Genomic DNA, 23,099 nt, shown 5'->3' with positions numbered 1-23,099 from the left:
TGATACTGTTTTGATGTGTTGATGTTACTGTGTTGATGATACTGTGTTGATGATAATGTATTGATGTTACTGTGTTGATGATACTGTGTTGATGATAATGTGTTGATGTTACTGTGTTGATGTTACTGTGTTGATGATACTGTGTTGATGTTACTGTGTTGATGATACTGTGTTGATGATACTGTGTTGATGTTACTGTGTTGATGTTAATGTGTTGATGTTACTGTGTTGATGTTAATGTGTTGATGTTACTGTGTTGATGTTAATGTGTTGATGTTAATGTTTTGATGTTACTGTGTTGATGTTACTGTGTTGATGTTACTGTGTTGATGATACTGTGTTGATGTTACTGTGTTGATGTTACTGTGTTGATGATACTGTGTTGATGATACTGTGTTGATGATACTGTGTTGATGATACTGTGTTGATGTTACTGTGTTGATGTTAATGTGTTGATGTTAAGGTGTTGATGATAATGTGTTGATGTTACTGTGTTGATGATACTGTGTTGATGATACTGTGTTGATGTTACTGTGTTGATGTTACTGTGTTGATGTTACTGTGTTGATGTTACTGTGTTGATGTTAATGTGTTGATGTTACTGTGTTGATGTTAATGTGTTGATGTTACTGTGTTGATGTTAATGTGTTGATGTTAATGTTTTGATGTTACTGTGTTGATGTTACTGTGTTGATGTTACTGTGTTGATGATACTGTGTTGATGTTACTGTGTTGATGTTACTGTGTTGATGATACTGTGTTGATGATACTGTGTTGATGATACTGTGTTGATGATACTGTGTTGATGTTACTGTGTTGATGTTAATGTGTTGATGTTAAGGTGTTGATGATAATGTGTTGATGTTACTGTGTTGATGATACTGTGTTGATGATACTGTGTTGATGTTACTGTGTTGATGTTACTGTGTTGATGTTACTGTGTTGATGTTACTGTGTTGATGATACTGTGTTGATGTTACTGTGTTGATGATACTGTGTTGATGTTAAGGTGTTGATGATACTGTGTTGATGTTACTGTGTTGATGTTCTCTGTATCCATAGCCAGAATGATTTTGCAGTGCATGGTGATTGAACAGGTTTCCTGTTATATTCATCAGAGGTGTAAGGAGGGTGAAGTCTGTGTATCCCAAAAATAGTAATTATACAGATGATTAACAAAACACACAACAGTATTCATACCTTAGTTTTAGTGGTGAATGTGAATGAAATAAACTGTTTTGATAATGGTGTTCATACACATACCTTGTCCATAATGTAGAGGCCTATGGGATATTAATTGAAGAGGTAAGGGAGGAGGATGGTAAATGTGATCTGCATAACATACCAAAACCAACTGACATACCTGTGTATGTCTCCTTGTCTGTATACCTGCAGACAGACACAAAAGTGATCAGTTCAGTCATCTGAAGCCTTCAACATATTACATATTACATATTACAGCTAGCCTTCAACATATTCTTATAGCCTTCAACATAGTCTTATAGCCTTCAACATATTCTTATAGCCTTCAACATATTCTTATAGCCTTCAACATATTCTTATAGCCATCAACATATTCTTATAGCCTTCAACATATTCTTATAGCCTTCTACATATTCGTATAGCCTTCAACATATTCTTATAGCCTTCAACATATTCTTATAGCCTTCAACATATTCTGACCTCTTTGATGATTGACATCCATTGAATTGTGTCCATTCTCTGTTTTAGAAAGATTGTCACAAATATGAAAAGACAGTTGGTATCATCATGAAGCAATATCAATTTAGATCATACAAGGAACAAACCTTACCTTAAGTTGAGATCTTTACATTTTCCAGTTAAGTGCCTTCACATGCTGTCCTTTTAAATTCAAATCCAAATGTTTCAGTTAGGCAGTTAGGTTCCTGCAAGAACCCCCACTAACTAAGGAGGTTCCTCGATGAACCCAATCTCCTATGAGGTTACTGGAAGAACCTTTTTGGGGGCAATTTTCAGAGCCAAGAACCCTAAGGTTCTTTGAAGAACTTTGAGGATCTTAAAGGAACCCATGTTGAACCTCTCATTTTTAGAGTGTATTGTTTACAGACAGAAAAGTGTTCAAGACAAGGTCATTCACAGTCAAGGTTACAAGGTCATTCACAGTCAAGGTTACAGGGGGAAGCCTTAGTCAGTAGGATATTGCAATGTTTCACCCTAAAAAAATAAATATGTGTCATGATTGATGGGGGAATAGCCCATCCATAACAGGGCTTGAACCACTGACTGAACCTGTGCTTTCAGTCCAGACCTCTTGGCAAAGTGGCACAGGCAGAAACATACACATAGAGAAGCTAGGAAAGCAATAGACAAAACCAACACACTGTCCATTCTCCATTCATCTCTGTTTCCCCTTGGCCGGCAGCGTAACAGTGTGTGTTATAATGAGATGGGGATGTTTTTGTGATAGTTCCAGAGAACGCCAGCCACCCGCGGGATGTCTTTCGTTGTGTAAAAAAATACATATATAGTTTGCAGACGCCAGAGGACCTGTCTCTATGGCAACCATATTCTCTCTGCGCGTGTGTAGCCGGCCCCTGTCTTACGGTCTGTTTCTGTATCTGGGTCTTATTCAGTTTTAAACTGGAGATGTTTTCGTTGAGTTTGTCTCTTTGGGTGTATCATACTGCTAAATCTCTCTAATGTTAGTATACTTTCACAAAGACAGAGAGAGAGCGAAAAAGAGACAGACCGAGAAAGAGACAGACAACAGACAACAGACAACAGACAACAGACAACAGAGACAGAGACAGACAACAGAGACAGACAGACAGACAGACAGACAGACAGACAGACAGACAGACAGACAGACAGACAGACAGACAGACAGACAGACAGACAGACAGACAGACAGACAGACAGACAGACAGACAGACAGACAGACAGACAGACAGACAGACAGACAGACAGACAGACAGACAGACAGACAGACAGACAGACAGACCTTTCAATTCTATTTTGAAGATGTTTATAAAGAATAAAGAGACACCCTCTGGCTTTGCCGCTGGTTTTATGGTTTCCCTTTGGAGCCAACCAGGATACGTATGAGATAAACACAGTCTAGGATAAACACAGTCTAGTCCCCAATTCTGCTTGTATAATAAAAAGCGGTCAGTGTTGAACCTTAAGCAAATCTGCCAAAACTGGCTAAAGAATTATTATTATTATACAGCTACTATGACACTATCTGTGAGGAACAAACATCTCCATCTCTCTCTCACCATCTCCCTCTCTCTGTCAGCCGTTGGCATGGCAAAACCTCCTCCAGTTCTTTAAGTCTTCAGATTTGTGATTCAGTGCTGCCCCAAGGCACAGACAGAACAACCAGCCTGCCTTTAGAAGTGGGCCAAATAAGAAACACACACAAACACACACACAGGCGCGCATGCAGAGGAGAAGAGGAGAGAGAGAGGAGAGGAATACACACTCCTAAACCTCCTCCCTCTATGTTGTCAGCACTTTGTAAAACATTTTGTAAAACACTTTGTAAAACACTTTGTTAAACACTTTGTAAAACACTTTTGTAAAACACTTTTGTAAAACACTTTTTAAAACACTTTTGTAAAACACTTTGTAAAATGTGTTAAAAGATGGATTGACTGGGTAGTTGATTGATTTGACCATTTGATTGATCATTGGTTTCACCCTACCCCCAGTCCCTCCCTCCATACACTCTACCTTTCTCGCTACTCTTCACTTGTGACAAATGACTGACGGGCCACGGCCCACCTACACGCTCTCACGTGACCCAATACGAATATGTGTCGGAGGGCGGGAGGGAATGGGTGTGTGGATGCATAGGGTATACGTTGTATGTGAATGAAGGAGAATGGACAAGTAAGTTGACGTATGGATGGATGGGTGTAAATGTGTCTAAGAAGAGAGGAGGGTGGGAAAAGAGTGGTGGTTAGGACAAGCATGGGCAAAGATGGGTAAGGGTGACTAAGGGTGGGCAAGGATGGGGGTTGGGGGGGTGGTAAAGGGAGGGAGGAGGTGGAGAGGGACAAGCTTGGTCCCTCTTCCCTGAAGTACGCGTGGTGCCTCCACTCATCTCACTTCGGTCTTTCAGTGGACCCACTCTCCACAAGTAGAGCCCCGCCAGCCACGATACTTTGATTTAATTCACAAGGTACTACAAACTGACCTCAGTATTTAAGTGAGTCTTTCTACAATGTATTTACAATGACATCATCCACAGAAGGCAAAACCCCTCAAAGTCCAAAGAAGTACTTTGCTTTCTGTTTGTTGGTGTGTTCTCTGTTAAATGTTTGCTCAGCCTACATGTTCACACGTTCTATATACAGTTGAAGTCGGACATTTACATAAACCTTAGCCAAATACATATAAACTCAGTTTATCACATTTAGGTTAGTTAGGATCACCACTTTATTTTGAAGAATGTGAAATGTCAGAATAATAGTAAAGAGAATGATTTATTTCAGCTTTTATTTATTTCGTCACATTCCCAGTGGGTCAGAAGTTTACATACACTCAATTAGTATTTGTTAGCATTGCCTTTAAATTGTTTATTATCTTAGATCAAACGTTTCGGGAAACCTTCAACAAGCTTCCCACAATAAGTTGAATTTTGGCCCATTCCTCCTGACAGAGCTGGTGTAACTGAGTCAGGTTTGTAGACCTCCTAACTCGCACACGCTTTTTCAGTTCTGCCCACAAATATTCTATAGGATTGAGGTCAGGGCTTTGTGATGGCCACTCCAATACCTTCACTTTGTTGTCCTTAAGCCATTTTGCCACAACATTGGAAGTATGCTTGGGGTCATTGTCCATTTGGAAGACCCATTTGCGACCAAGCTTTAACTTCCTGACTGATGTCTTGAGATGTTGCTTCAATAGATCCACATAATTTTCCTGCCTCATGATGCTATCTATTTTGTGAAGTGCACCAGTCCCTCCTGCAGCAAAGCACCCCCGCAAGATGATGCTGCTACCACTTGTCACGCCCTGGCCATAGAGGCTTTTATTCTCTATTTTGGTTATGCCAGGGTGTGACTAGGGTGGGCATTCTAGTTTCTTTATTTCTATGTTTTCTGTTTCTATGTTTTGGCCAGGTATGGTTCTCAATCAGGGACATCTGTCTATCATTGTCTCTGATTGGGAATCATACTTAGGCAGCTTGTTTTTCCACCTTTGGTTGTGGGTAGTTGTCTGTGTTAGTGGCCTGTATAGCCCTAGTCAGCTTCACATTCGTTTTTTGTTGTTTCTTGTTTTTGTTGGCAACATTTACAAATAAAAAGAAATGTACACTTACCACGCTGCACCTTGGTCCGGTCATTTCCACCCTGACGACGTTCGGGACACCACTGTGCTTCATGGTTGGGATGGTGTTCTTCGGCTTTCAAGCCTCCCCCTTTTTCCTCCAAACATAACGATGTTCTTTATGGCCAAACAGTTCTATTTTTGTTTCATCAGACCAGAGGACATTTCTGCAAAAAGTACGATCTTTGTCCTCACGTGCAGTTGCAAAACGTAGTCTGGCTTTTTTATGGCGGTTTTGGAGCAGTGGCTTCTTCCTTGCTGAGTGGCCTTTCAGGTTATGTTGATATAGGACTCATTTTACTGTGGATGTAGATACTTTTTTACCTGTAGCACTGAGTTTGTAGGTAGGCCTTGAAATACAGCCACAGGTACACCTCCAATTGACTCAAATTATGTCAATTAGCCTATCAGAAGCTTCTAAAGCCATGACATCATTTTCTGGGATTTTTCAAGCTGTTCGAAGGCACTGTCAACTTAGTGTATGTAAACTTCTGACCAACTGGAATTGTGATACAGTGAATTATAAGTGAAATAATCTGTCTGTAAACAATTGTTGGAAAAATGACTTGTGTTATGCACAAAGTAGATGTCCTAACCGACTTGCCAAAACTATAGTTTGTTAACAAGAAATGTGTGGAGTGGTTGAAAAACGAGTTTTAATGACTTCAACCTAAGTGTATGTAAACTTCCGACTTCAACTGTATGTAATGTATACAATAACTATGTATTCACACTATGACTCGTCGACATCCATGGGATATCCACCGTCCTTATATGACATGTCTGCAATTTTTTTTATCTGGTTCTCAATGAAAGACAAGGTTAACTTTGATTCTATACGTAACTAAAGGCCAACAAAGGCCAGCAAAATCTCTCTTGTTACATGGAATGTGCATAGGCTTCATGATGGCCAAAGAAAAGCATAAGGTTCATGAACATCTAAAGAGATTGTCAGCAGATGTGGTTTTCCTGCAAGAGTTACACTTAAAAAAATGAGAAATGTAATATTTAAAGAGGAGCTGGGTTGGAGAGCCAATGCTGCCACCTACTGTAGTAACAGTAGAGGTGTAGGCATCCTGATAAATAAGAAAACATAATTTTCCGTTATATCCCAGCACACAGACCAAGAAAGAGGTTCTCATTTTGAATTGCACCTTACATGGTGAAAAACACCCCTCGATTTTATTGTATATCCCCGTAGGGGCAAACCTGGTGTGTTTAAATAGCATTCAATCGATATTAAATCAAACCCAGACAGGAAACATTAATTTAGGAGGCGACCTAAATCACACATTTAGACAAACATATCAATAAATTAAAAAGGCTAATTTAAATCAAATTAAATCCAATTTTATTTGTCACATGCACAGAATACAACAGGTGTAGACCTTACAGTGAAATGCTTACCTGCCAAAGAGGATGACAGAAGATTACTATTCCCAACTACAAAATACTTTTCTTTTTTTGTTTCAAAGTAAGAAAAGCTACTCAGAATTGCATTTTTATTTCCAAAAATGCCCTCAACAATAAACTGGGTTAAAAAAATCCATGATTTAGTGATATCTTCTCTTGTATCGTGTTTAATTACACCAACATAAAATACACTTAGTGTCAGAATATGGAGAATAAACAGACTGCATCTTCAATACCCAAAATGTATTAAATATGTAAATTTAAAATAAAGAACTTTACCATAAAAAAAATGGCCAGAGAAGCCAACCCCCGATATAATTTGTGATGCTTTTATGCTTTTTTAATACATCTCATACTCCGCAAAAGCTAAATCTGAGTTAGAAATTTAAATTAAAGGAAAATAAATCACTATTTTAGAAAAATATCATAAAAATATCTTTACAAGGTAAAGAAGAAAATAACATGTCTAAACTTAATCAAGAATATATTATTTTACTTTGAAGAGAGTCAACAACTACAGGATAAACTCAAATAAAGCGTAGTATTTAAAGGCAAACAAACCTGGTAAACACCTCTCAACATTCACAAAACAAATACACGCAAAACAAGTTATAATTTTAAAAGACAAGGATACAAATGCTTTAGTTAGAAACAACAAAGCTATTAATAATAATTTGAAAAGTTTCTATGAAAATCTATATAAATTTGAATTAAATAAAAGTTGGACTGATCCTACAGCCGTCTTAGACTCAATAACCCTGAAGCAACTATCAGCAGACTAAAAATAGAAATCACCTAAATTAAATATTAAACATGGTTAAAACATGGTTAAAACATGACTCCAAGGCTGATACGCCTGTCTCACAGACAACGGAGAATGATGTGCCCAGTGTAATTACAGACACGCGGGGTGATTGTGGGGAGGAGTTGGAGGCAGTTGGAGGCAGTTGGGGGGAGCCATGGCGAGCATTGCATTGGTGGACCCTCTGTCGCATCTGGCTACAGATCTGAGGGCGGCCCGGGAGTTTAGGGGAGCCCCAACCTCTACACCAGCTCCAGACTCAACCACAAATATCGGAATTGCAAGATTAAGTTGCCCATTCTGATTATGTTTTTTACGTGGTGGATCAGCTAGTGCAGGTAGATTGTGGCTTCAATCAATCATGTCATTGTCTGTGTCATTTCCAATCCCCCATATATTTATTTGTAAATATATATATATATAAATAAAAGTTTTAAAAATATATTTTCCTGTATTATCTTCCCTTAACCCTACCATCCCCCCCTAATTGGAGGAAACTAATGGACAACAACTATTAGGCTTCTACTTCCAGCTTATACATTATATACACATTTTACAGACACAGTATATTTTACAATAGTTATCTTTCGTTTGTTTTTAGTCCCATCCTTCAGCTCCACTCAACCCCTCCCATCTATCTCTGAACACCATCCAGTTTCTATTTGCCATATATTTTTCAACTGTGCTGTGGTGTTTCACAGAAGTTCCGAACCTTTCTATGCTCACAGTTTGCACAGATCGTAAATTAAAGATAAACATTTTTGTTAAGACTATTATTATATCATTGAGCGATTGACTATGACTTTTTAAATCACCCAGCAGTGCTATTTGCAGAGTTAGCTCCAGGTAAGAGTTAGCTTCAGGTAAGAGTTAGCTCCAGGTAAGAGTTAGCTCCAGGTAAGAGTTAGCTCCAGGTAAGTGTTAGCTCCAGGTAAGAGTTAGCTCCAGGTAAGCGTTAGCTCCAGGTAAGAGTTAGCTCCAGGTAAGAGTTAGCTCCAGGTAAGAGTTAGCTCCAGGTAAGAGTTAGCTCCAGGTAAGAGTTAGCTCCAGGTAAGTGTTGAAATTCTTCAGCCATTCCTGAATCTTTGACCAAAAACAAGCTACATATGGACAGTACCAGAACAAATGATCTAATGATTCTATCTCTTCGCAGAAACATCTGCAGAGCTGGGATGGTTGTATCCCTAACATACTGTATTTAACATTCTATTGGTTGCAAGAATGGTTTTAAAACTATCTAAGTTTGAATCTAGAGTTGTTTTGTGTATCAGTTCATAAAACATGTGCCATGAAATCAGTACGTTCTGATGACGTTGATGTTGATGTGGCCGAGGTTTCTGTGGCGAAGAGCTCAGGGGCGTGCCTGCTAGTAACTGAACTCCCAGCAGTGGTTACCGAGGGCTGTGGCAATGCTGACTCCAAGGCTGATGCGCCTGTCTCACAGACAACGGAGAATGATGTGCCCAGTGTAATTACAGACACGCAGGGTGATGTGCCCAGTGTAATTACAGACACGCAGGGTGATGTGCCCAGTGTAATTACAGACACGCGGGGTGATGTGCCCAGTGTAATTACAGACACGCAGGGTGATGTGCCCAGTGTAATTACAGACACGCGGGGTGATGTGCCCAGTGTAATTACAGACACGCAGGGTGATGTGCCCAGTGTAATTACAGACACGCGGGGTGATGTGCCCAGTGTAATTACAGACACGCGGGGTGATTGTGGGGAGGAGTTGGAGGCAGTTGGGGGCAGCCGGGGGGCTCCGGACTCCGTGGAGCTGCCCGATGAGAATAGAGGAACGGAGGAACTGTAAAACAGATTCCACACTAGATAGGAACTGGGAGGAAGCTCATCCACAGTCGGAGGTGGCCTTAACCAATGTGTTGAAACAGCATGGACTAGTAGACGTGTGGAGACAGAATCTATACATGTGTGAAGGTAGTGGAGGGGAAGATTAGTGCAGCAAGGCTACATAGGATCTATGTCAGTAAGGGGAGATCTGCCCTAGTGGCATCTCAGACCATCACATGTTATGAACACCTACTCTTTCCATGACATAGACTGACCAGATTGAAGCTATGATTCCTTATTGATGTCACCTGTTAAATGCACTTCAATCAGTGTAGATGAAAGGGATGAGACAGCTTAAAGAAGGATTTTTAAGGAGTACTCTGGGCCAGCTAGGATAAGGTCTGCTATTCAGAGGTTGGAGCTGGATATTAGAGACATTGACTCAGGGTCAGAGACGGAGTTTGAGGGCTAAGCGGATGCAGCTGGGGTCTTCTTTACAAGATCAGGCATCCTTCAGGGTCTCTGACGTCAGATCCAGCGGAGATGAGGAGGATGTGGGCAGTGTTGGACTGGAGGGGGAACTTTAGTTTCAGAAACTAACCGTGGCTGTGCAGCAGCTCTCCCCTGGCAGTGTGCCGTGGGTCGATGGACTGACATCTGAGTTTTATAACTGTGCTACCAGTCAGCTGCCAGTGGGAGGTTCTGTCACTGCTGCTGAACAATGGGGACTTCCCTATATTGAAGAACTGAAGGCTGGCGTCGTTGCTCTGCTTGGATTACAAAGTGTTTGGCAAATCGTCTGAAAGTCTGTTTGCACACAATAGTTCACAGGGTCCAGGCATACTGTGTGCCTGGGCGGACAATAATGGACAACTTGTTTCTTTTGAGAGATGTGGGAGATCCAGGCTGTATCACATCCGGCCGTGATTGGGAGTCCCATAGGGCGGTGCACAATTGGCTCAGCGTCGTCTGGGTTTGGCCGGTGTAGGCCGTCAATGTAAATAAGAGTTAGTTCTTAACTGACTTGCCTATTTAAATAAAGGTTATTTTTTGTATTTTTTTGATAGACATCACTAGGACTCACTTCGATAGATCAAGAAAAGGCTTTTGGTAGAGTGTGTCATGCCAATCTGTTTGGAAGTGTTTGGCCTGGGTAGCGGGTTTAGATCATGGGTCAAGTTATTGTACTGTGGGGCTTCTGTTATGGTAAAAGTGGGGGGTCGGCTGAGCCAGCAAGTCCCAGTTAAGAGAGGGATTTGGCAGGGGTGTCCACTCTTGAGTCAGCTCTACAGTTTAGCCTCAGAAACACTGCTGTGTAGGCTGAGGGAGAGGCTGCAGGGGTTTTAGGCTGAGGGAGAGGCTGCAGGGGCAGTAGGCTGAGGGAGAGGCTGCAGGGGTAGTAGGCTGAGGGAGAGGCTGCAGGGGTAGTAGACTGAGGGAGAGGCTGCAGGTGTAGTAGGCTGAGGGAGAGGCTGCAGGGGCAGTAGGCTGAGGGAGAGGCTGCAGGTGTAGTAGGCTGAGGGAGAGGCTGCAGGGGTTGTAGGGTGAGGGAGAGACTGCAGGGGTTGTCAGTTCCAGGGGTAGTAGGTGGGGAGACGGTTTCACTGTCGGCTTCTGCGTATGATGTAACAGTGTTTTTAAAGGGAAGGGAGATGTGGAAGAGGTTAGAATGGCTTTAGTGTTGTTTGAGGTGATGCCATCAGCTAAGGTGACCTGGGAGAAGAGTGTGTGTGTCTGATTATGGGGAGATGGGTCAGAGCAGGATCTCCTAGTCTTCCTGGGGGGTTACAGTGGGTCAGAGCAGGATCTCCTAGTCTTCCTGGGGGGTTACAGTGGGTCAGAGCAGGATCTCCTAGTCTTCCTGGGGGGTTACAGTGGGTCAGAGCAGGATCTCCTAGTCTTCCTGGGGGGTTACAGTGGGTCAGAGCAGGATCTCCTAGTCTTCCTGGGGGGTTACAGTGGGTCAGAGCAGGATCTCCTAGTCTTCCTGGGGGGCTACAGTGGGGCAGAGCAGGATCTCCTAGTCTTCCTGGGGGGTTACAGTGGGTCAGAGCAGGATCTCCTAGTCTTCCTGGGGGGTTACAGTGGGGCAGAGCAGGATCTCCTTGTCTTCCTGGGGGTTACAGTGGGGCAGAGCAGGATCTCCTAGTCTTCCTGGGGGGTTACAGTGGGGCAGAGCAGGATCTCCTAGTCTTCCTGGGGGGTTACAGTGGGGCAGAGCAGGATCTCCTAGTCTTCCTGGGGGGTTACAGTGGGGCAGAGCAGAATCTCCTAGTCTTCCTGGGGGGCTGCAGTGGGGCAGAGAAGAGATGTTCTTAAGGGAGTTCTTGGGGGCCTCGGAGTTTCTGGAGAGAAACTGGGAGGGGCTGCTGGACAAGGTTGCGGTTAAGTTGTCTAAATGGCGGTGGTTGTTGCCACTGGTCGCTAATAACTTGGCCGCTTCAATGCTCTAGCACAGGCTGTCGGTGTTGGGACCCCACAGAATCTCATCTAGCAACTGCAGAGGTTACATGTGGATATATTTTGGTCAACACTGGACACATGCAGAAGGGTTACATCTCCCTTTGCATGACGGGGGCCAAGGGCTGGTGGACATTGGGTCCAGAGTGACAGCTTTCCGTCTTAAAGCTGCAGAGATACTTCTGTACCAGAAGGGTGTGTGCTGGAGGGACAGTGTTCTGAGTAATGGCTGTTCTGAGGAGAGCAGGGGACCTTGGGTATGACAGGCTCTTTTTCCTGTTGGATCTGGAGCAGGTCGATATGTCAGCCATTACTTCGTTCTACCAGGCTGTGCTTTGGGCGTGGAAAAATACTATCTGCTCAAAGAGACGTTTCACGGCCATGGATAACGGAGAAGCCACCATTGCACAACCAATTCATTCAGTCCAGAGTGCTGACCTCTGCCAGCTTGCAGGCCAGGCTTGTGAGAGCGGGGATCACTAAGTTGGGTGACCTGCAAGAAGAGGCTGGGTGGAAATCTGCTAGAGACATCGCGGAGGCTTCATCCATAAAGTCAGCCAAGCTGCTGCAGCAGGTGGTGGAGGGGGTCCATGCTGCACTTCCGGGCTCGTTCAGAGAGCTGCTAGGAAGACTGGAACCGTCTAACCACGAATGACACTGACCTACCTCCTTTCACCATTGCTACCACTGCAGAGAATACCAGTAGGGTGAGGGAATGATCCTATCTTTCAAGACTCCAAAGCCGGGGGCCTTTTGCACTGCAAAAAGGCTCTGTACATGGTAGCTGTGAAGCTGGCTCAGAAACACCATCTGCATGGGCTGAGGGCAACGGGGTGGCCAGGGGACGGGGGTTGGGAACGTGGCTCCTCTCTGAGAGGATGTTGGCGCTCCCTGTATAAGCCTCTCATAGAGAAGGTTAGGGTTAGCTAACATGCTAAGTAGTTGCAAAGTAGCTAAAAAGTAGTAAGTAGTTGAAAAGTTGCTAAATATAAAACATTCTAAAGTTGTCCGTAATGAGATTGGATCTCACAACCTTTGGGTTGCTAGATAATCGCGTTATAAGCCCTCCCTCCACCACCGACCAACCACCCTACCTTTATTTTTGAGGCTGACTTTGGACCCGTTTGTTGGAGGACCTAGGTATTGCATAGCTAATAGGTAAAGGGACTGCCTAGTAAACTACTCATTGGGACAGTTAAAAATGGCAGTGTGGAAGACCAGGAAACATGAGATGTTGCGGGGTGTACAGACCCCAGAGCTGTCCTGCTAGCGCTTGTGCCGGCTCGGGTCACACTGGAGTATGCATATGGGAGGATGGAACACCGTCCGGGGGATTTTGTAAAGGACTGGATGGGGTTCTATGTGCAGTGAACGAGGAGTGGGGTTTGTTTCGAACTTTCTAGTGTGTTAAAATTAAATAAAGCTTGTTATTGGGCCAATAAAGGAGCTGGACACATCCCTGTGATGACAGCACTGTCAAAGACAACTCTTTGATAGGCAGATCTGTAAATCAGGGTTGTTGGCACCAACACCCAGTCCAACAGAGAGGAATGGGTAAAGTCGCTTAGTAAACCTGTCTTTATATGTGTGGATAAGTGTCATGTCCTTGGGGTCGTAAAAGGACAGCTCCCCCCTGTTGTAGTCCAGCTCCACTCTGATCCTCCGAGGTCTCCTCTTCATAGCAAGTGTCCCATCTGCTACTATATACCGACCAGACATCTGCCCAATTTGCCATATTCCAAACCTCGGTGTTCTATTTATCTCTACCTTCCTGTTGATGGACTCTTTGACCACTCCTAGAAACCAGTAAGAGTGATCCCCCACCTCCACCTCCCAGCTGTGCTTCCCTGAGATGAATCCCTCAGAGCCCAGAACATCTGCATAGAACACACACCGCTCCGGGTTGTCAGGGAGCTGCTGCCTTTGGTCTGAGCATCTCACCGTGGTCAGATCATCAGACAGAGAGAGACAGGCATGTGCAGTGTTGGGGTCAAGAATCACAGGGGCTAAAAACAGAAAAGGTCATATTGTATGGACAATACATGTCTTATTATATTGGCTTTTCAATTAACTCTGTTCATTAATATTATCAATTTTGTACTCACTATGTTTGACAATCCCCTGCATCTTCTCCCAGACTCTGAACTGCAGGTTGCCAAGGTGTTTGGCCACATCTAGCAGTGCTCCTGAAACCCTCTCTGGGTCCGGCAGTGTGCAGTGGGCTCTGGAAGAATGTTCAGGAGTTAGTGCTGCTGTGGGCTTGGGTTCAGAACCCCAGACAAGAGAGACAGGAGGCAACATACTTACCTTTTCATGGTGGCCTTCAAGTTCTGTAAAAGCATATGATAAAATGTGATTATTGGGCAAAGGGTTTAGTATTTACTGTAGGACCACAATGACCACCTGAGAAAGAAGATCTGACCTGCAGGAATGAGATGTCTGTAGCTATCAACTCCACCTCTATGGATTTGATTGTGTCTGAAAGGGATGATATCTCTCTTTTTATCTTCTCAATCTTCTTCATCATCATCAGACTCTTGTGCTCCTCTTCCCTCCTCAGTGCAGCGATGCTGACTGCCTCTTCATCTAGTAGAAACTGGTGAAGCTTCTCAAACTCCTTCTTAATCTGCCTCTCTGTGTGCTGGGACTGGCTCTGGAGACAATATCAAACATTTGGATTCTAATTGGAATTCTCCAATAATACTTCTATTACTAAGGCACACTTGTATGATTTATACATACCTTAATGTGCTCAGCTGTTTGATCAAAGGTTTGTTTAACTTCATTGAAGACTTCCATTTTATTCTGTAAGGGCTTCAAGGCAGTCTGAAGTTGCTCCTGGAATGAGACAAAACCTCACTATACTGTTATGCAGCAGATTACCAAATGAGTTCTAACAGAACTGTTCAGTCCATCCAATGTGTTCTAACAGAACACATCCAATATGTTCTAACAGAACACATCCAATGTATTCTAACAGAACACATCCAATATGTTCTAACAGAACACATCCAATGTGATCATATCCAATGTGTTCTAACAGAACTGTTCAGTCCAATGTGTTCTAACAGAACACATCCAATGTGATCTAACAGAACACATCCAATATGTTCTAACAGAACACATCCAATGTGATCATATCCAATGTGTTCTAACAGAACTGTTCAGTCCAATGTGTTCTAACAGAACACATCCAATGTGATCTAACAGAACACATCCAATATGTTCTAACAGAACACATCCAATGTGATCATATCCAATGTGTTCTAACAGAACTGTTCAGTCCAATGTGTTCTAACAGAACACATCCAATGTGATCTAACAGAACACATCCAATATGTTCTAACAGAACACATCCAATGTGATCATATCCAATGTGTTCCTGTAGAGGCAGGATAGCAGACATGGGCTGAATATCAAAAATATGTTCAATACTTGAGGTGCGCTCGATATACAGGTAACTGCCAAAAATAAAGGAAACTCCAACATCGTGTCTTCATACTTTGTTGGGCAAACACGAGCCGACAGAACAGCTTCAATGCGCCTTGGCGTAGATTCTACAAGTGTCTGGAACTCTATTGGAGGGATGCGACACCATTCTTCCATGAGAAATTCCATCATTTGGTGTTTTGTTGACGGTGATGAAAAACGCTGTCTCAGGTGTCGCTCCATACTACAAATTCAGAGCGTTGTCAGAAGAAGGCCCTAGTCATAGACTGTTCTCTCTACTACCGCATGGCAAGCGGTACCAGAGTGCCAAGTCTAGGACAAAAAGGCTTCTCAACAGTTTTTACCCCCAAGCCATAAGACTGCTGAACAGGTAATCAAATGGATACCCGGACTATTTGCATTGTGTGCCCCCCCCAACCCCTCTTTTTACGCTGCTGCTACTCTCTGTTTATCATATATGCATAGTCACTTTAACTATACATTCATGTACATACAACCTCAATTGGGCTGACCAACCAGTGCTCCCGCACATTGGCTAACCGGGCTATCTGCATTGTGTCCCGCCACCCACCACCCGCCAACCCCTCTTTTACGCTACTGCTACTCTCTGTTCGTCATATATGCATAGTCACTTCAACCATATCTACATGTACATACTACCTCAATCAGCCTGACTTACCGATGTCTGTATGTAGCCTCGCTACTTTTATAGCCTCGCTACTATATATTGCTTGTCTTTTACTGTTGTTTTATTTCTTTACTTACCTATTGTTCACCTAACACCTTTTTTGCACTATTGGTTAGAGCCTGTAAGTAAGCATTTCACTGTAGACACCTGTTGTATTCGGCGCACGTGACAAATAAACTTTGATTTGATGTGATTGTCCGTTAGTAAATTCAGAGCGTTTCGCGTTTAGAGCTGGACGTTCTGGGCGAGGAGTAGGGTTGATCAGAGTGTTCTGATCTCACAAAGGCAGTCAAGCATCCAAGCTAACTGGCTAAAGTTAGCTAGCTTGCTGGGGACTTCCAGGCATAATTGAGAGAACAACTCACTCTGACCATTTTACCTGCCCTAGCAGAGTTGGTTAGGCTGTTTTCATGTTATCTAGAGCGTTGGTGACTGTAACTGTGCTGCTGGCAACTATTTATTTACGCTTTTTTGGCGACTTTTACTGACACCTCAACGGGTGTTGAGAATTCGTAAATTCATCAGTTATTCTGCGCTCTGGCACACTCAGACGAGAGTGCTCTGAAATCGGAGTAGATAGCCAGTGAAATTACAAACGCACCCTTAGTTATTAGTTAATATGACTATTCTCTCATCATTGATTTCACTTATTTGAGATTTTAGTTTGTGTTTTCATTATAGTATTTTCATTATAGTTGTCTAATGTTTGCGGGGCAAAGTATTCTGTTTTCATGTGACTTCTGATAAATGAGTTTTTCTTGAGAGTATTTTTGAACAGAGCTGTGATGTACTTTGAAGTGTAAAGTTGTAGGAATACAGGTGAAATCAGTCAGTCAGTAACACCTACACGGTGGCATAGCAGGATGATTGGAATTCCGTCAACCAAGAGGTTGTGAGTTGAAATCCCAGGTGAGGACATGTTGAATAATAATGACTTTATGAAGAAACATACACAACGTAATTATGTATGTCAAAGTGTGTAAAATATGTAAGTTGAAAACACTATGTTAAAAGCTTTGTGTGTGTGTGTGTGTGTGTGTGTGTGTGTGTGTGTGTGTGTGTGTGTGTGTGTGTGTGTGTGTGTGTGTGTGTGTGTGTGTGTGTGTGTGTGTGTGTGCCTGCGTGTGTGTGTGTGTGTGTGTGTGTGTGTGTGTGTGTGTGTGTGTGTGTGTGTGTGTGTGTGTGTGTGTGTGTGTTACATGTTAGAAACACGTTTGGCAGTGATTTCAGCTGTGAGTCTTCTTGGGTAATTGTCATAAGAACGTTGTGCATTGGGAAAGGAGAAAGGTGATCGCTAGTCAGTTGCACAACAATGCATTTAACCAAAACATTTAACCCCTCTGAATCAGAGAAGTGGAATATTTGCCCATTATTCTTTACAAAATTCTTCAAGCTCTGTCAAGGTTTTGTGGATCATGGCTAGACAGCAAAATTCTGTTATACATTTAATATAATTGTGTAAAATTTCTAAAAAAATGTTTTCACTTTGTCATTATGGGGTATTGTGCGTTGATTGCTGAGGAATTATTATTGTTTTAATCCATTTTAGAGTAAGACTGTAACGTAACAATGTGGGAAAAAGTCAAGGGGTCTGAATACTTTCTGAAGGCACTGTATATATACAGTACCAGTGAAGTTTGGGCACACCTACTCATTCAAGGGTTTTTCTTTATTTTTATTATTTTCTACATTGTAGAATTATAGTGAAGACATCAAAACTATGAAATAGCACATATGGAATCATGTAGTAACCAAAAAAGTGTTAAACAAATCAAAATATATTTTAGATTTCAGATTCTTCAAAGTAGCCACCCTTTGCCTTGATGACAGATTTGCACACTCTTGGCATTCTTAAAAAATGTTTTTTTAAACTTGAGTGAGTAGGTGTGTCCTGTATACAGTATATACAGTATATACAGTATATATATATATACTGTATACAGTAAATCATTTTATTTTCACTTTGATTTTATAGAGTTTTTTTTTTAAATCAATGTCAAAGCATTAGAATTACATCTATTTCAATCCCACTTTGTAACACAACAACATTTTTAAAATGTTCAAGACGGTACAGACTTTCTATAGACAATGTATAGGTAAAGACACTGTATAGGTATAGACAGTGTATAGGTATGGACAGTATATGAATAGAACATGTATTTACAGCAGTAGTTATATAGGATGAGCATTGACTAGAATAAAGTATATACATATGAAGTGGGTAAAACAGTATGACCAGTGTTCAATGACTGTGTACATACAGATGTAGAATCTTAATTTGAGCCAGTTTGTTACGGCAGGAAAATAATCATGCAGCAACCGGAAATGTTAATTATTATGTGGATTATAATTAATGGTTATTATTTGTCTGACATTTGTGACCCACCACCTCGATTTGGTCTTACGTATCAACATTTGAAATTTTGTTTTTTACATTGGATAAAAGTAGTGTCAGAGCTAGAAAATGGCGTATCATACACTGCAGTTGAGGAACAATGGAAAAGTAATTCTGCTTTGAAAGTTGATAAACCTGTATCCCCACTTTTGAGAAAATGTCCCTTGAATCTTTTGGTAAATCTACTGGAGAGCTCATCTTTGTCTACACCCATTCAGCATCGTTCACACCCTCTTAAGCCTTAGCCCCACCCATCTCTTTAAGGATTCACATGTGGGGCGATGTGCTAAACAGAGTGAGCTAAACAATGAACCATAATCCCAACCCATACTATTAGCAATACAAACGGATTGTCATAGTTAGCCACCATGCATGAATCTGCAGTTAGCATAAGCTAACCAAATAGGTTCAATGTTAGCTAGCTAGCTAATATTAGGGTATATCTAGCAATGCAAATTATTTCTGAGATACAAATAATATTACTACACAGATCACATAACGCCATCTAGCGAGCCAGCCAGCTAGCTAACGTTAGGAAACTAGAGAACAGTAACTTAACTTGCAATGAAAACAGCTTTCTGACAAAATTTGGAACTATAATATCTGAAAATGTAGCTAGACTACTAGCCGTATACATGGATGAACGCTTCTCCCTCTCTGTCATGGATGCCTTGGTTGCCCTTAGTTTGAAGATGTAATCCGGAGACAGGTGTTTTTACACAACAGCCTTCTGTGTGTCCTCTTTTCTATTCCTTACGCTTTTGCTATCATACTGTGCTTCCACCGCGCATTCCACTGATTTTAAAACAACACTGTTGATCGCCGTTTCTTCCCCCATTACTGTCATCAGAAGACTCTACAATGTCTGATTCATGGAAACTGTTTTTACCTAAATTAGGGATGTCCTCATCGCCGGCTTCATTTTCAGAGTCAGAAAGAGTCCGCGTGGCATGATCGTCTTCCAGAAAGTAGGTCATTACAACCTTTTCCCACTGATCTTCGTTGATAGCGCTTGATAAATTCAGGGCATCAATGTTGAGAGCATTAGCAACACTTTTGCAGTTCTCCACGATATCTTTTCAAAAAAAGACACTGTAGCAAGGATTATCTACACATACTGAGCAGCAGCTCGTGTTATAGACAGAAACAGAGTAATCCAAACTCATCTCTCAGCATATCCAGATCATCCATTATCTCAGTCATCATGGCCATCCAGAAAGGTTCCTGACCTTTTTCCGTGTTTTTTTAACCTTTATTTAACTAGGCAAGTCAGTTAAAGAATAAATTCTTATTTTCAATGACATTCTAGGAACAGTGGGTTAACTGCCTTGTTCAGGTGCAGAACAACAGATTTTTACCTTGCCTGCTCGGGGATTCAATCTTGCAAACCTTTTGGTTACTAGTCCAACGCTCTAACCACTAGGCTGCCTGCCACTCAGGTTAAACCTAAATGGCTCGTAATTTAACAATTGTATTCGTGTTTACAGACTGCACACAAGTTTGTTATTAAGGCAAATCAAATCGACCGCACCACACTCTGGAGAGCCCTGCGGTTAGTGACAGTGCAATTGACGTACTAAGCAGTGATACAACCAGTCAGGATGCTCTATGGTGAATCTGAGGCATTTGTGAGGCTATTAGTGACCAAGACAGAATTGTTGCTGTGTTGCTATGGTGACCAGTGAACTGAGATAAGGCGGGGCTTTACCTAGCAAAGACTTGTAGATGACCTGGAGCCAGTGGGTTTGGTGACGAGTATGGAGTGAGGGCCAGCCAACAAGAGCGTACAGGTCGCAGTGGTGGGTAGTATATGGGGCTTTGGTGACAAAACGGATTGCACTGTGATAGACTGCATCCAATTTGTTGATTAGAATGTTTGAGGCTATTTTGTAAATGACATCGCTGAAGTCGAGGATCGGTAGGGTTGTCAGTTTTACGAGGGTATGTTTGGCAGCATGAGTGAATGGACCATTTCAGGTTGTCAGTGTACCACAGGGTTGTGTGCTTAGTCCCCTCCTGTACTCTCTGTTCACCCACGACCGTGTGGTCACACACACGACTCCAACACCATCATCAAGTTTTGTGACGAACCGATGTTGGTAGACCTGAGACAGTTATTACGCTATTAATGGATTTTCTTTTTACTGTAATCATCAACACATAATGTAATAATTATTACAACATGCGCTGAAACATTTTGCGTTCAGCATATTTATTATATTATTGACATTTATTACATTATAAATGCAAAAAGTATTACATTATTAGCAGCTATTACACTGTTGGCATTTCATTACATTATCAGTTGTTACAGGGTGTCTTCTGTCTCCTTTGGTTAGCTAGCTAAACAAGTTCGTGAGCACCATTTTTATCCATTATCTGAGCCAATCACAGCAAGCCAGTGTAACAGTTATCTTGCTACCAACCTGGGCTTGAACCAGGGACCCTCTGAACACATCAACAACAGTCACCCACGAAGCCTTGTTACCTATCGCTCGAAAAAAAAACAGCAGCCCGTGCAGAGCAAGGGAAACAACTACTTCAAGGTCTCTGAGAGAGTGACGTCGCCGAGTGAAACGTTTCTAGCGCACACCGCTAACTAGCTAGCCATTTTACACCGGTTACACTCACCCCCTTTGACCTTCTTTTCCGCAGCAACCAGTGATCCAGGTTGACAGCATCAATGTAACAGTGTTGCTTCCCTCCCTCTCCTCACCCCAACTTGGTCTTGAACCAATTAGCATAATACAACATTCTCCATAAAATCTGTCTGTTTAAGCGAGAGATATCTGTTTGCATGAACTGAGCTGTGTCACAATCCACTGCCTCCACCAATGTTTGACCTTCCACATCTGCGGTGGAATCAGAATCACCTTTATTCACCAAGTATACAGTCAGAATATTACTTGGTGATATGGAGCTGCCTGAGAGACAACATTTAGAGACAGAATACAGACAATGATTTTTTTTTACATACATTATATACAACTAGGTAGAGTAAGCATAGAGCTATAAGAGAATGAGCAGATATACAAATGTACAGTGGGTATACGGTTGATATACAGTGGGTATACGGTTGATATACAGTGGGTATACGGTTGATTTACAGTGGGTATACGGTTGATATACAGTGGGTATACGGTTGATATACAGTGGGTATACGGTTGATATACAGTGGGTATACGGTTGATTTACAGTGGGTATACGGTTGATATACAGTGGGTATACGGTTGATTTACAGTGGGTATACGGTTGATATACAGTGGGTATACGGTTGATTTACAGTGGGTATACGGTTGATATACAGTGGGTATACGGTTGATATACAGTGGGTATACGGTTGATATACAGTGGGTATACGGTTGATATACAGTGGGTATACGGTTGATATACAGTGGGTATACGGTTGATTTACATTTACAGTATCAGTAAGAATATATCGAAATGCAGAAAGATGGACAGAGTGCAATGCAGTATAGTGTAGCTTTTTTGTCTACAGTTCAGAGATGGCTTGATGCGATGTGCAGTTTATGGGCCAGATCCCCTCAGCAGCCTCCTATGGGCCAGGTGGCCAGGTGGTCAGGTGGCCAGGTGGCCAGGTGGCCAGGTGGCCAGGTGGCCAGATGGTGAGGGCCACAACCCGGGGGGGGGGGGGGGGGGGGGGGGGGGAACGCTTCAGGTGGTGGGAAGTTTGATCATGAGTGACCTGAACCGCCTGCCAGAGGTGAATTGACCGAGGATGGTGTGACCGGGATGGTAGGGGTTTCCTGCATGCTTCCTTGCCATGGAGTTAATTAACGTGACAAAATGCGGAAAAAGTTAAGGGGTCTGAATACTTCCAAAGGTGCTGTAGCTCCATTCATGGAGGGCAGATGTCATCCTGTGTCCCTCTCTGCAGACCGGACAACGCGTTGCAGTTTGCCACTGCGGTGGACAGACGCAGACCCAAACCAGACAGTGATTTAGGAGGTGAGGATGGACTCAACGATGAGCTTCAGCGGTGTTTGTCAGACCTGGGAGACATCCCTTCTCACGAAAACATCTGTAGCGTCTGAACAGTTTGGCCTACAAAACTCTATGTAAAGGTGAGACTTTGCTACACGACCCCCACAAGCGCCACTGGACTTGTCTAAAGTAGGAACCGCCAATCTGCCAACTTCTGTCTGTAGCGTCCGAACAGTTTGGGCTACATAATAATATGACCCCTCTATGGAAAGGTGAGATTCTCACAAACTCATGCATGTTGTTTGTTTTGCCCACAAGCCTCACAAGCCTCGTCTGAAGGTAGCCCAGTACCAGTTAAAATGAATGGATGTACAGTGGCTTCGGAAGTATTCAGACCGCTGGACTTTTTACATATTTTGTTAAGTTATAGCCTTGACTCTAAAATCGATACCCCATATTGACAAAGCAAAAACCTTGCTATGAGACTCGAAATTGAGCTCAAGTGCATCCTGTTTCAATTGTGGTAAATTCAATTTGGAAAGGCCCACACCTGTCTATATAAGGTCCCACAGTTTCTTAAAACCTGTTTTCACTTTGTCATTCTGTGGTATTTTGTGTAGATCGATGAGATTTTTTAAATAATTTAATACATTTTAGAACAAGGCTGTAATGTAAAAAAAAAGTGGAAAAATGCAATGGGTCTGAATACTTTTTCCAAGTGCACTGTATGAATCTGTTATTCATTGTGTTTCTATGGGCTAATAGCAGTGAGACTAAATTCAATGTTTCATCAAATAATTTTTGTATGTTTTTTTTAATACCTAAAGGGGGTC

The 23,099-nt window shown here is 42.3% G+C and overlaps 1 protein-coding gene across 1 annotated transcript in view; it reads right to left on the bottom strand.

Moving 5' to 3' along the window:
* Positions 1-13,264: 13,264 nt before the first annotated feature.
* Positions 13,265-23,099, bottom strand: part of LOC120022999 (nuclear factor 7, brain-like) — a 10,451-nt gene continuing 616 nt past the window's right edge. The window contains exons 2-6 of the mRNA XM_038966950.1: positions 14,531-14,626; positions 14,211-14,441; positions 14,096-14,118; positions 13,894-14,012; positions 13,265-13,794 (exon numbers count right to left, since the gene is read on the bottom strand). Coding sequence (XP_038822878.1) covers positions 13,265-13,794; positions 13,894-14,012; positions 14,096-14,118; positions 14,211-14,441; positions 14,531-14,626 — 999 coding nt within the window. The remainder of the gene's footprint in view (positions 13,795-13,893; positions 14,013-14,095; positions 14,119-14,210; positions 14,442-14,530; positions 14,627-23,099) is intronic.

Source organism: Salvelinus namaycush, chromosome 28 (genome assembly GCF_016432855.1).
Source record: "Salvelinus namaycush isolate Seneca chromosome 28, SaNama_1.0, whole genome shotgun sequence".
Lineage (NCBI taxonomy): Eukaryota > Metazoa > Chordata > Actinopteri > Salmoniformes > Salmonidae > Salvelinus > Salvelinus namaycush.
The sequence above is the reverse complement of the archived record's forward strand: the minus strand, read 5'-3'. Positions and strand labels throughout refer to the sequence as shown.